This window comes from Lepeophtheirus salmonis, chromosome 8 (genome assembly GCF_016086655.4).
Source record: "Lepeophtheirus salmonis chromosome 8, UVic_Lsal_1.4, whole genome shotgun sequence".
In the NCBI taxonomy this organism is placed as follows: Eukaryota; Metazoa; Arthropoda; class Copepoda; order Siphonostomatoida; family Caligidae; genus Lepeophtheirus; species Lepeophtheirus salmonis.
In genome coordinates this window covers 22,570,422-22,585,810 of record NC_052138.2, presented here as the reverse complement: position 1 = coordinate 22,585,810, position 15,389 = coordinate 22,570,422, and the positions used below count along the sequence as shown (strand labels likewise).

The 15,389-nt window shown below is 28.5% G+C and overlaps 1 protein-coding gene across 3 annotated transcripts in view; it reads left to right on the top strand.

Moving 5' to 3' along the window:
* LOC121123266 (acetylcholine-gated chloride channel subunit acc-3) overlaps positions 1-15,389 on the top strand; it is a 218,001-nt gene that overhangs the window by 183,265 nt on the left and 19,347 nt on the right. For all 3 annotated transcript variants that reach the window (XM_071890274.1, XM_071890273.1, XM_040718395.2), the window contains exon 3: positions 7,243-7,557. In XM_071890274.1, coding sequence (XP_071746375.1) covers positions 7,243-7,557 — 315 coding nt within the window. The remainder of the gene's footprint in view (positions 1-7,242; positions 7,558-15,389) is intronic.

Genomic DNA, 15,389 nt, shown 5'->3' with positions numbered 1-15,389 from the left:
TTTATTATTTTTTTTTTTTTTGGTGAAATGTAGAAATTTTTTTATGATTTTATAATAATATTATGAAATCACACTAGAGTTGGTTATTATAAAAACTCTGACGCAATACAAAATCAAAACTTGTTTTTCGTTTAAACTTTTCACATTAAATTAAAATAGTATCATTACTACATTAAATTAAGTATTCTTAGATAATATGTGTACTCAAGTCTACAAATCTGATTCTTACAATATTATTTGGTATTGTTTAATCCTACACAAATTTGCTTTCAAATTAAAAAAAACTCTATTTCATGTACTTTCTTTCGTACAAAAATGGTACATATCTTTTAAGATATTTAAACTTAAAGATTTTCTAATATTTGTTGTTTTACCTATTATTCAAAAATAAAGTTTGATCTTCATTAAGAAATACATTAAATAAATTATAGTGTGGTTATTATTACAAAATAAGTAATGTTAATCGGTTAAATATCCAGTGACATATTCGTAGGGCTGTAAATCGTAAGCATTTTTGGTATGTAAAAAAAGGGAAAATTCATATGGTAACCCTGACAATTTAAAGAACGTTTGAATAGAGAGCAGTGTAGTTGTCATAAAGATTCATTAAATTAGCTCCGAGCGGTTGTTATATGAAGAAAATAAACACAAGTCCCACAGGCAGGGATTACTCCATTTTTGTTCCTTAAGTCTACTCTGAGTCCAAAGAGACTTATATTTCTATTTCCGAACATATCCTCTGAGTTACTCTCTGTCATTCATGAGTACTCAAACTCATGCTAACACTTTATACTTAGATCCTCTCTAATTAAGAATGAAATCATCTTTAGGAAATAAAAATAACTATTCAGGTTGCCAACAACAACAACATAAAATAGTACGCTGAAATATGCTTATGATTTACAATCTTAGATATTCGGATTTGAATTTAAAGAATGCCTGAAGGAGTGGAATGACAATCATTTGTTGGCCCAAATTTAAACAATATCAACTGGCGGTAGGCTAAAGAAAGGAACTTAAAGTCAGGATTGTAACCCTAAAAAATTGAAAAATGTTTTGTAGAAGAGTAGTTGAGCAATTATGACCTCTTATTATGTTAGTTACAGACAGTTATAAGAAGACAAATCTCACTTCGTATCTTGCAAGGACATTGGCTAGGAATTACTCTCTTGTCGATCCTCAATTCTTCTCTTAGTCGAGCAAGGAGTTATACTTATAACTCTGCAACAAATCCTGTTTGTCTTCCACAAACTATTGATTACTTTATACTTAGAAGTTCTTTCTTCAAATATAAAATAATGATAACACCAGCTTTAGAAAATAACAAACATTGTTCAAGTTGCAACCACAAAAAGTCTTGTCCTTGTTTTAGGCCAAATTTTCTACAACTACCTATATATATTATAAATAATAATAATATTTTATAAATTTATAATTTGATGAAAAAAGTGAACAACACCTGAGCCTGAAATTTTCTAATAAATATTATTTATAAGAGACTCATCAATCATATAATACACCTTTTTTTGTTTGAATTATACCTATAAACCGTAAAAACTGTTATTATCTAATCCCATAGAATCCAAACTGTCAACCAGCCGAATCTTATACAATACTTTATTCGATAAAAACTATTACCATCATACTATGAATAAAAGACAAACTGAAATTAAAAGAATCATTATAAAAATAAAACTTCAAGCGGAAGAGATGGAAAATTAAAAATAAACAATTAAATTTTAAAAGAATCCATTGATATTTTTCTACAAAACTATTAACCTATGATCATTACTCCATCAACTAGCTCTGTATTCTTGCCCTGTATCGATGACGCAAGTTGATACAAAATATTGGCAACACAAAAATTGATATTACAACAAAAAAATACTACAAACTATGTAGGTATGTTACTCACATAGGTGGCGCTTTGTCATTATTTTTTACTTAACTTCAAATGGATAAATGTTATAGTAATTTTTTGACAAAAAAAGTAATGCTAAGCTTTCTGCTATATTTTAAAATTTTGGTAATTTTTATTATTTTGAACTTAATTTGATTTAAACCGACTACTTTACTTTCGAAAACTATCATTCACTCAAGATTCTTTAGTTTGGCTATAAAAAATAAGTTTAAAAACATAGGTAGTTACTAACTAATATATCTTAAAGTTTAATTGAATTATTTTCAATTGAAACATAGTTGTATGATTCTAAAAATAGAATGGTTAAAACCATCATTGATGATTGAAGTAATGGCTAATAAAAGTAATGTATTCATATTCTTTTAATACAATTACTTTTCTATATAAACAAAGGCAGACTTATTTATATTGATTTTCTGAAACTACTTCAGCACCATCTACATTAATAGAGAGGAGAAAATATTCAGAAAAGTGAATATTTAAAGTTAGTATTTTACAGATCAAGTTTTTTTATGTGATATCATTTAAAAACCATATGGAAAAAATATATTTCAACTATAATACAGACACCTAACTGAACAAACTTGAAATATAACAAAACTATGGTAGAAAATTAGTGTCAAAATTTGCAAAAATTAACGTCTCACTATCGCATATACTACCTGAGTAATATAACAAAAAGTGGATTTTGTACTTGAATAATCATTATCAGAATCCATTTTCAATTGGATTTCTTTATTTTTTATAATCTATATTGATTATTTACAATATAGTATTACAAATCAAAATAAATTTATGTAAGATTTCTATTAATAATATTGCGCTTAAAGATAAATTTATCTACAAATATAACAAATTTAATTCCTACAATATTTACACTAATGGCTATTGGAGGATCTGAATAATGACTTAAATAAATTTAGTCATATTCCAATACTTTTAAATAAGATTTATGATATGATTTATTTGTAAAAAAAAAAAAAAAAAACTTGGAAAGGAAAAATGATTGGACTATTAAAATGATAATTTACATTTTCATACTTTACTTAAGCGATTTAAAAAAAAAAAAAAACTAAGATTTTTATATATATTGACAAATTGTGGACTTATAAATCCGCTGTAAAAAATAGATAAGTATGCCGTAGTTTTTAAAATATTCATTACTTCTTACAATGAGAAAAATTATTAACTTAAGTTATTTTATTTCGAAATATTGTTATGCAACCTTACATTTAATATTTAAGACATTAATTTTGTTGCATTTAAATAATTATCAAAAGATATTAATTAAAATATAACAATAAATAAAAACATAAACATTAAAAAAAAAAAAGTTTATTTTCAGACTCAAAACAACATGAGTAATACAAATAATTACAATCCGATGATCCCTTATGAATAACAAATTTTGAAAGACTAATTCATCAAGGATAACTTACATATATATAAATAGAAATGTATTAGTGTAGACAAGATAAATGATGATATAAATGTTGAAATATTTGTTTTGTTTTTTAAATAATGAGGGAAAGACGATTGAAAAGTACAACTTTTTTTTTCTGTGGTATTCATTAGAATATTTTAATATTTAAAAAAAAAATGTGTTTGGTAATTATGTATTCTAATTTATTAATCAAGGATTTTGAGAGTGCTTAGTTGTGTTTTAAAACTTTTAGTAGGGATATTTAAAGATTTTTCTTAGGAACATAAGGTTAATAAATTTTTGGTGATTCCTAGAGAAAGAAACATACTTCATTTATGTGGATTTCACCAAAAGATTTATAAATTAGATGGAGTAATTGTAATTATATAATGTTTACTTATACTTAATCAATGCAACTACAGCTAACCAATTAAAGGAACATAACAAAAAATCTACTAAACAATACGTATTTGGATCTTTTTTTAACCTGCGAATATGTAAAAACCGATCAAATGATAACACTGTTAATTTGAATAACCTTTGGGAGAAGAGAAGATCAGCTGTTATTGCATTTTATTAAGCAATTTGTAAGCAGGGCTGAGAGACAGGAAATAAACTAAACTCACATTTTATATCTAGCAAAGATATAGCCAGGAATATTTACAATGTCGATCACCCATTCTACTCCGAGTCCAATAAGGACTTAGACTTATAACTCCCTAACAAATCTTAAGTGCTACTCAACATGCCTTCATGAGCACATTCATATATATAAAGAATTAAATAACAATGATGACACATTTGAAAAATAAATAAAACACCCTTTAAGTTGCAATTATAAATGCATTCGTTTTAGGTCGTATTGTCTACAACTCTAACTCGGAGTATAATTGAGAACCAAAATTGGAGTAACTATAGACTCTGTTTTGATTGGATACAGAGTTAGCTCTGTAATCATTTTATTCCTATCATAGCTGCTTGTAGCTATTATTACAAACCTCATGAAATCTAAGCTTTCAAATATTCTTCAAATTGTCACAGTTATTATGGTTATTTTTTTTTTTAAATACTAGTAGCTCATACTGTCATCATTTTTTTTTATATACAATTATTTCAATTCAGTAGTATCTAATTGCAAATTTGAATCAAAAGCTGTCTTTTTCGTATTTTACTACTAGTTCTCTATTTATTATGGAGAAGTTATTGACACGAGTTTTATAGTATTGTTAGAGAGAATGAGAAAGGAATAATTTTGTTTCTCCTGTTACTGGGTCAGATTTTGTGTGAATAATTAAAAAACTTACATCTGTAACGACCTAAATGTAATGCACCATTATAAAATTGTTTTATTAAATACAAAAATAATAGTTATTTGAATCCGGTTGAGTATTGCTAACATTACTTGCAACCAGAAATGTATTAAAAGATTTGTTTTAAAAGTCAAAGTCAAGTCCCAGTCCAAATGATTCTGACTCCAAAATCGAGATCTGTATCTCTGAATATTAAATACAAATATTTGTATATTTGATATTTAATATTAATTGTAACCGAGTATTAAAAAAACAAGCACATATTTTACAAATTTCAGATTCAGATGTATTCTTTATAATATTTTTTGAAATGATTAAATTCAGTGATCAATTCATGAACATCATAACTCTTTCAAGATTTTGATTAATAACGTTTTTAATTGTTATAGAAAACACTTGTATGAAACAATAAATACATTTATTTGATCATATATTTAATTTATAGAAGTTGTCAGGATATTTACTACCAAAAATAAAGCTTATATATTTCAATTTTTATCTAATTGATTGCTTACACGTTTTTGTTATACAATTAACTTTTATATTTGCTATTATTTTAAATAATATACTTTCTTTCCCTTGTAACAATTCAATGACTGTCACATACAATTTTAATTTGTATTATTAAAAAAAGAAGTATATTTTAAGGTCAAACAAAAGTATTTTTTGCAAAGCTTACTACAATTTTGTATAAGGATATCCTTATAGTTACTATGGATGTTTATTTATTCCTACAACAAAATTGGGTCCCTGAGCTTGACCCATATCATAAACAATATAATCCCTTATTTGGGTTTTGCTTCAGACCTAGTTTGGGCATCATGTAAATACTCATAGCAGAAACAGTTCAAAACTTGATCCCAAATGAGTCTTCAATATCTTTCAACTTTTTATAAACTAATTCAATAATATAGGAAGCTATTAAATAATTATATGAGAGATTTTGGCAGAATTTATAATAGTTATAAAAATCTAGAAAAAATTCGAAAACCATTTTTAATAAAATTAAAAATTATATGGGATATACAGGATGATAATTATTAATTTTAGCTTTTTTTAAAGTTTAAATTGAATTATGAAATTTCTAAAAGTTTTTAGTACCACTGAATGTCTTGGACTCTGAGATTTCATATCATTTATACCATGTTTCAATTGGAGTAAAGATATAGATACAAGCACATCAAAGACAACAAATAGTTGTTTAATCGTAGTTCAATAGTCAAACTGGATAATTCGAGACTTCGTAAATGTTCAAACCATTCAGTTGATCAAAAACGCATGAAATATAGAAAGGAACATGAATAAGTTGTTAGCCATTTGATATGGACTGGTAAATCTTGTAAAGATGTTCAGAGCCCCTCAAAGATAATCCAACGAGCTCTATGAGAAATGGGAAGAAACATGGAAGTTTTGAAGTAAAAAAATAACGACTGTTCTAGGTGCTTGATTTGGGGTAGACAGTAAGGGCCCCCAGGCAAATATTGACAAAAACTTTTATGTAGAAAGGACTATACGAATCAAATCCATTTTCGTTGATGCTGAGGATCATATTTTGAAGCGCAACAAACTTCGAACCGGCTCCAATAAATATGTCCCGTAGATACTTGATACATCTGCTAGCCTCCTTTACGATAGAAGTTTTGAATTATGCACAGGGACACAAATGAGGTTGTTGGTCTATATCAGACAAAACATCCAGATCAAGTAATGCTTTTTGAAGTTATTTCTTCGGGCAAATGAGGAAGTCCACAATTTGGGTGTTACCCTACCACTAAATGAACTAACTATCCATTGTATTTGTTGTAGATAAAGTTATCTTTCGCTAATGGGAACATGTTATACATCATTTGAAATCATAGAGCCTAAAAAATTCAGAGGTACAAATTAATTTTATAAATATGTAGTATTAACTTATCTGGTAACTTTGTTGTGTACATCTATTAATGTAGTACTCTGTTTAAAAAAGATTTTTTTTTTCTAATTTCGTATTCAACATTTATTTGATTCTTAAATTTATTTTTTCATTATGTAGGTACATATGGCCACAATTAATGTTGAGAATATCAGCCATTTTTCCATATGGTTTTTAAAGATAAAAAGATTAATCTTTTTTTGGTCTGCTCAGCAATTTTTTACTATTGGAAAAACATGGAAAGAAAAATCGAGTTAGGGGGAAATTCATTACAACTTTTGCAGGAATGTTTATTCTTCAAAGTTTAGCACTTTGTAAAAAATAATATTTTAGATAAATAAACAATTTTTTTTAATTTAAAGAATTTTCCCAAAATGGATTTTTCTTTTCACACAAAAAGACGTGCAACCTTTTTATCCGTGAAAATTAAACTAACAATGCAAACGTTGTAGACAAGTGTACTAACAGAATAAAATAATATATTTGAGAATTAAAATTTGAATTAGAAAATAATGGGTTCTTTTTTTATTAGACCTCGTATATAAAATAATGGGATTCATTTTAAAAACCAATTTTGATATTTGGTTGAACGATCCGGAGTGTTTATTTTAACAACAAAGTTATACAAATTATTGAATATTAATTTTATGTTTCCCATTTTCTTTGTTCCCCATAGGAGTACTCTGTTACCTTCAGTTCATACTTCAACGTCCTTTGGAAAGAGCCTAGACTTCAATACAGTGATAAATTCACAAAAGAAGTCAACAACTCCTCCCCGGAGACCCTGATTCCAGTCAACCTTGAACTAGTGAACGAACTCTGGCTCCCTAATATTTTTATTTACAATTTGAAAACATTCAAAGTAGTGGAAGTACTCTCCAAGCATGCTGGACTATGGATCACATCCGAGAAGGACATATTATATTCTCAAGCAACTCATATCACTTTTATTTGTCCAATGAGATTTGATGCATTTCCACTGGACACACAGGTAAGATGATGCAACATGTTTAGAAATATACATATTTCTAGAAATACACACACATATTTTACCAATTTGAGAAATGTGTTTTTGCAAAACTTTTCTCTCCAACAGTTTTATTTGTTTGTTTTTGTTTCTTGCTTTGAGTGAATGTAATTAAAAAAACCCACATAAAAAAAAATCTTGATGAGATTAATATAGTTTCTTTAATCTTCAAGAAATATGTTATCAACATCATTTTTCATACTTACATAAGCAGAACTGATAATACCATAAAATTATATATTTTTTATCATTATACCTATTAGGGTTTATTATTTCTTGGGAAATTGTCATTGAGCGGGATACTAGGAAATATTTTTTGTAATTTCGTGATCCTGGGAGATAATGGGATCCTTTCAGTATATATAATATATATTTCTTTTTATATTTTAATAAGAAAAAATAAATTTTGAGTTAGTCCTACACATAACTAGGGATGCAATGTTTGGAGAGCTTCTGGAAAAAATGAGAGAGGAGATTTATGGAATTACGGAATTAAAACGCTCGTTAACATTAGCTGGATTTTATATTATTTTTCTTGGGAAAATGAATTACTGCTATATAGAGGAGAACCATATAAATTTAAATTAGCATTCGTATAAGGAAATTATTATGGTTTAGTTTAAATTTATGCATACAATTATAAATTTATTCATTTCTTTTTCAAATACAAAGAAGAAAAACAGAAATTATTTATTCATTATAGATACATAACGATATGCAGGGCGAATAAATTTTTTTTTCTTCTATATAATTAATATTAAATTTATTAATGTCTGGGCAAGGCTGGGCTAACCCACCATAGTTTTTATAAATTATCTAAAATTAGATGGGATTTTTGAGAGCTGTATGTAAAATTTGTGGAGAAATGCAGACATTTGATCATGTTTAACCTAAATGCATGTTAAAAGTATGTTCGTGCTCAACATTTAAAAAAAAAAAGAGTTATAAATGGACTAATCATGCATTATATTTAACTAATACATAGATAACATGTACAATGAAATAAAAGTATTTTGGAATGAATAAATATTTACTTTTAGTTGTTGGACATTAAGGGAAACAATTATTCAGGGTCACGGTAACTTAAGTTCGATTAGAGTCTTACACACATATGTACTTTGTCCTTGTGTAATCATTTTATGGTCAACCTTGGAATGTAATCAAACTTTATGATTTCCTGTATTAGGGTAAATACTTAACTTCATTTAGTGTAACCTCCGCTATTGAAAATTAGGCTCCTTCTAATCCAGTGGTTTGATTGGTATTTTTTAATCGGGTCAGATTAATAAACGGTCCCATAGTCAATTTAAAATTAGTCAAATTTGACTAGCCGATTGATAAAATGTATTAATAAATTTTGAAGATTTATGTATGCTAAGGTAATAAAAATTTTTTACTTTTTGGCCTTGATGAACTTTGCCGAACGTTTTCCTCTTGGGTTGCACAGTTTCTTATGAGATTTTGTCCAAAATTCTTTACTATGAACAAGGAAATTGTCCTAGCGATTTTTGCAATATTAATTAGCTTTACCAAAAAATATTTTGTACATCAATAAACCATGAGGTTCATACCAGTTAAACAAGGAGGATAAATATTCTAGTCCAATATTTTACACTAAGAGTGCATTTTCAAAATATTATGAATAAAAGTCTCATAATTGAAAACTAACCTCTTAGCTTGGAAGTTTTTACAGTCCATTAGAAATACATTTGTCTTCAATAATGCAAAATAAATCTTTTGGTTTATTTTCCACCTTCGGGAGTCCGATGTTTGACAAACAATTTCCTTGGATCAGGTTATGCATTTAGTTTTTCCTTAAAACTCTTAATTATGGAATCTGATCTGGTCTATAATTTTTCCAAAATCAAACTTATGTACTCAATAATTCTTAATTTGCCGTTTTGTGTTTGATACATATTTGTTTTTTGCCCTAATCTAATTTATTTGCAAAACAGTTTAATTACCTTTCCTATTTATATGACAGTATCTGTTATTCGTGTTTCTTTTTAATACTCCTTATTTATACTCTTAAAAAAGTCGATTTCATTTCCATATATATACATAATTATAATTCCAATTTAAAAATTGGCAACCTTTCACAAAAGCTTCATTTGAGTGTTATGTATAATGGAAAGTTGATTTTAAAAATAATAGACAATTACAGTAATTATTTACTAATTACTCAATGATATATTCATATAGAGTGGGTATCCAAAACTTGCAATATCATAACTAAATTACAAAAATGTAAGTAATATACTTAGATTTATGAAATGACAAGTCAAAACCAATTTGTGATATGTTTCAATACTATATTGAGCTATATTTTTAACTCAATATATCTTCCTTCAAAAGCAATTACAGCCTTGATACCCCGGTACAGAGATTGGTAGCTCCTGGCCAGGGGTAGCTATGTACTTGGATAGCCACGGATTTTTTACATGTTTAACTGTAGTACAAAAACAAAAAAGATTAATAAAAGTCAATAGTGCTGAAATATCATCAAAAATTTATGAATAACCAAATATGATATATTTGAGCAGTATTTTTTTTATATTCACATAAAATTGAGACCTTTTAATACAACGTAAGGTATCATTCTGCATTCTCAATGGTAAAAAAAAAATGAATAACACATATTAATCTTAATCAAAATGTGGAATGAATTTTTAGGATATAAAAAGGGTTCTCAAGAATATTCTAATAAAGTTTTTTTTTTTTTCGGAAGACACAGAGGATAATTTAGCAGCTTTTCTTCATTGATATGATATTGATTCTTTTTTCTGCTTCCTCATTTTTTGACCTAACAAAGTCCCTGATATTGACATTGAATACTTTACAAATCTTTCTCAATAAATCCTGGTACTAGTGACCAGATTCACATTTTTTACCAAGAAGTGAGAATGCACTTTCCTCACCATTAATTCTTTGGATCACCACACAATGGAAAATAATAGTAGCAGTTGAAGCGTTGACCAACTTTTAATTAAATTCGGCTTTTCAAAATACTACTTAGCAAGTTGTTTATGTAGCAAATTGACAAAAAGAGCACATTCGAAGGATTAATAAGTCCTCCTCTATAAATCAACTCAATTAAACTGTTTTATCAGCTTCTGCTTCGGTGATAGCTTGAACATTATTGACATCGAAGGAACTCTCTTAATTAAAAGATTATTGTTGCCGGGACATAATTTTTTTTTGGAGGCCTACGTTACAATGAACTCATCGATGTAGTAAAGAGTAGCATTCAAATCAGTTTCTTCAGTGGTAAACCCAATTTCGGTATTACAGATGTTAAAAACCAAGTCTAAGTCTCCTTCATATTCCAAATCATTGGTGTCTTCAAATATTCCGGACAACACGGTTATTCGAACTTTGGTATATTTTGAAAAATCTCTAAATCTGCTTGAAGAAGTTGTCAAATTGAGATGAAATAGTTTGCCCCTGCAATCCAAAAGAAAGGGCCACTATGATTTTCTCTTCTAAGTTATTTAATGCATCTTTAATAAGAAATTCTTCTTTTTCTAATTCTATGCTTTTCAAAAGAGAAAAGATGTTTGGAATTTGCAAAGTCTCTGTAAGTATTCCATCTTTCTTAAACAAGTACTTAAGACGATGACTAGGTACAATGGAACCTTAGTGAAAAGATTTGAAGCTCAGATTTTCCTTTTATAATGATCCTCTTTCTACCGTAGGGAGTCCATTTTCACTCTCACAAAAATGGAGAATATCTATATTTTTGCTATATTAACCTGCTGGGTAGAGAAATGTTCCCTTCTGAAATGAAGAAAAAGAAACCGTGGCTTTCAACTAGACAGTTCTTGAATAAATAAGTGATTCTAAACAAAAAGAAGAGATGGTCCCCAGATTCATGAATTATCCTTCAATTAGGAGGGGACAGTTTCAAATGGAGGGATTTTTTAGCTTCGAAAAAAGATTTAGACGCTAAATCTATCCTTTCTTTCTCTTTCTCAAAGTGAGAAGCTGAAGTGGCCGTAGATGATCTTCTTGATGTTTAAGAAGTTGATAGATAACTGGGTAAGTTGGGCTAAATGCGAGGTACAGCATCTTCTTTTAAGAGAGGCTTCAACGCTTTCCCATCTGGGATTTTCTTTTTCTTTTTAATGGGATTCCTATCCAAAGACTCATAAGTAACATTATACGTTATAGTCAACTTTTGAAGATAAGAAGTAATATTTCCTCTAATTGTACAATACTGGCAGAGTAGAGGAAAAAAGGAAAAATAGTCACTATTCCAGTTATATCGCCTTACTTCTGACGATGAAATTCGTGTCCGTGGCGTACCACACTGTTATGATGGCAGCTCGGAGTGAATTTCAATTTAAATCAGAGGTGCAACCGATATTTTTCTCCAATACACAGCAAACTTCTAAGTCCAGGGTGTTGATGTCAGGGCTGGATGATGCCTACATAGACGCAGTCCAGAAGACAGCCATATTGATGCATGCAGAAGTTCTTCTAGTTTTTCTTACCTATATAGGACAATACTGGACTTCTTGATGTTGTAGGTGGTCAGGATGGAGATACGCATGTTCTCTGCTGGCTAATTGGTACTATAACAGGCGAGGAAGAAATTGTACAAATGTTTTCTTTTTTGTTTTTTCTTTGACATTTTCACATTTAAAAACATGGGATAAACACTAAACTTATATATTTTTGTTTAAGCTATCATTTGGTTGCGCAATAAAACCTCGTAATATTAAATAACGGGGATAAAATCGTAATTAAATGCTACTGCAAGTTTTCTGATACCACTTGTTTATTCTTATAAAATACCCTATATGGTTAATATTTACGATATCTATCTATCATTATTGTAATTTACTACAAATCATGCATTTTTTTGGTGTGTTATTTGTACTTTCTCTATAATATTCTTCCTAGGTAAAAAACTTATAAAAATATTTCATAAACCTGAATTAACAAGCATGCAAATAATTGAAATAATATGTAAGTAAATTTCGCTGATATCTTGACCAAGGGTTTGAATAAATTAATTTGTAATTTTGGTTAAGGAATTACCTCATCTATGAAATTAAGTCTTAATATTAAGTATAAAACATACCTTTATTTAAATGAATGCTTTCTAATTAAATTTTTGGATTATACATACTAAGCATATTTGCAAATAAATATATATTTATATCATGTAAAAAAGCGCATGTTAATCTGCGTGTTTAATATTATAATTATCGACATTATAAATTGTTACTGCTAAATATATTTTTGCAAGTAAATTAAGAGATTGGTAAATTTTTATGCTTTGTTGTGTATGATCAATGGTTAGAAAGATAATTAATCGTTGTATGTACTTTTTTTTTGCATTTCTCATTTAATGATTAACGATAGGAAGTATAGTTGTAAATAAACGTTTTCTATTTATTTATACATTAACACCTCTGTAATAAAAGGGCTAAAGTTATATTTTTGCGTTTGTTTGTTTGTTAGTTACCAGGACTATATCCAAAGTTACATATCTATTTCGATCAAACTTGTTACAAAGATTATATATGGTCACAGTAAGAGGCAACTAAATTTTGAAGGTAAAGGTGAATGTAACAGAAAATGTATAATCGATCAGATACATCACTCAATTTGAAGGTACATTGTTTACTTATGGGTTTTGCAGGCATGTCATACATTGTCTTTCTATCTGGAAATTGGAGACAGCGACAGCGGATAGTTGAAAATCTATTATTGCAATATTTTAATAATAAGGTAATAACTTTGCAAAGCAAATAATATATTATTGGAGTAGGAAAAGAGAGATCCTGACTTTTTCCGCGATGTTCGAACAGTAATAACTTTGGAAGATCATGAAAGTAAATGGAAGGTCTCATTATTTCAAGGAGGTTGTGAGTCTTACTCTTATGAAGTGTTCCAAGAGGGAGGAGGCATTGGGAGGACATTTGTGGACAGAGAGATGAGGCCGGAGGAGATCTGATCTCATTGACTAAAGCACTATAATTTTTTCTTGTATCTACTATGAACCAATAGAGTATAATTACAGTAATCATGGAGAGGAGCTTCTATTTCTTTAAATTAATTAACTCCTGAAACAGAAAATGACTATAAACGCATACAAATGGAAAAATACTGTCAAACTCCAATGATTATCTAATCCTACGTGGAAACTTATTTGAGAAATTGGAATTGGTTGAGTTGATATCCCTACTCTCCAACTCCAATAATATATTATTCTTTTGCAAATCTATTTCTTTCCTTATTATAAGGTTGAGATAATTAAATTTCAACTAACCAAAGTGGCTGTCTCCAATTTTGAGACAGGAAGAGAAAGTATAATGAGCAGTTAAACTTATAAAATGTACCCGAATTAGATTTTGGGAAAAGGTTTGGCAATCCACCAATAACACCCCTATAATAAATAATTGTATCATTTAAAAAAAACTGATACCTATTTGTACACCTCTGTACAAATATCTTTATATTAACTGAAAACTGAATAAAAATTATCTAATTAAAAAACACTTTAACCCACCTGAGAAAAGAATACAACAACTTGTGTCGTTTAAAAAAAAATGATATAATTTGTATGAATATGTAATAAACATGTTTAGTAGGAATAAACTTATCCAAACGGAGTTTAAAACGTTAAACTTAAAGTTGTGAATTCTTAGTATTTACTTGCACCTGAGTTTTTTTTACAGTTAGCTGTCTTAAAACAAATAAAGAACCCGAGTGCATTTGCTCAATACAAAGGCGGAGAGTAACACAGAGTATTTATTGGGAAGTTATAAGAAGTCCTTGTTGGACTCAGAGAAGAACTGCTGATTGATATTGAAGTAATTCCTGTCTATGTATCCTTAGTAGATACGAGTGGGATCGATGCTGAGTTCATAACCTCTCATAACTGCATATTAAACGTGTCCCTGCAATTCCTGGACAGCGTTCACACAAATTATTACACAACTCGTGATATGACTGTCTGTACATTTCAGCTACCCGTTTTTTTTTAAATTGAGTCATCTAAAGAATACTCTAATTGTAATTATTATTTAACTCCTGAGTGGCGAACTTAATTTCCTACTCAAATCAATTATATTCAAAGCCGTATTGAACATTTTTTTTTGTTCTCATCCGGTTAGTTTATATTTCGATGTTCTCTCCACAAGCATGAAATAATAACACCCTTAGAAAAAGAAGGAAATACAATGATCTAGTTGGAAACAAATCAAAAATCTTGAGTTAAAGAATTGCTTAAGATTTATAATCCTACTCATTATTTAAAAATAACTAGAGCTGTAAAAAATATGAACTGGCTGCTTGTAAAAAAAAAATAATAATAACTCGAAGATATACGTAGTCACCCTGACAAATTGAGTGTTTGAGAGGAGAAAATCTGAGCTGTCTTAACGTTTTATTAGAATAGCTTCCTTCTTTCAATTTAAAAAAAACATCCACTTCTTCTTTAGCATGGACATAAACATGCAATTAGTATAATGTAAATCCTCAACTTTTTATCTAGCAAGCACATAGACATTAAATGCTATAATGTCTTCCCTCAATTCAACTCCAAGGCTAACAAAGATATCCGTCATTCATAAACACCCTGCTTTATACTTGAATGTTCCCTCCTCAAGAATTTATAGTTGGAAACTGGATAATGACAACAGCTTTACAAGTAATAAACACATTATTCAGTTTCCAACTATAAATAGACTCTCCCACGTCTAAAGACATTATTATTTTTTCGTACAATTAATCATACTTTTTTTATTTTTATAAATATAATATTGACCTTCATTTAATGATTT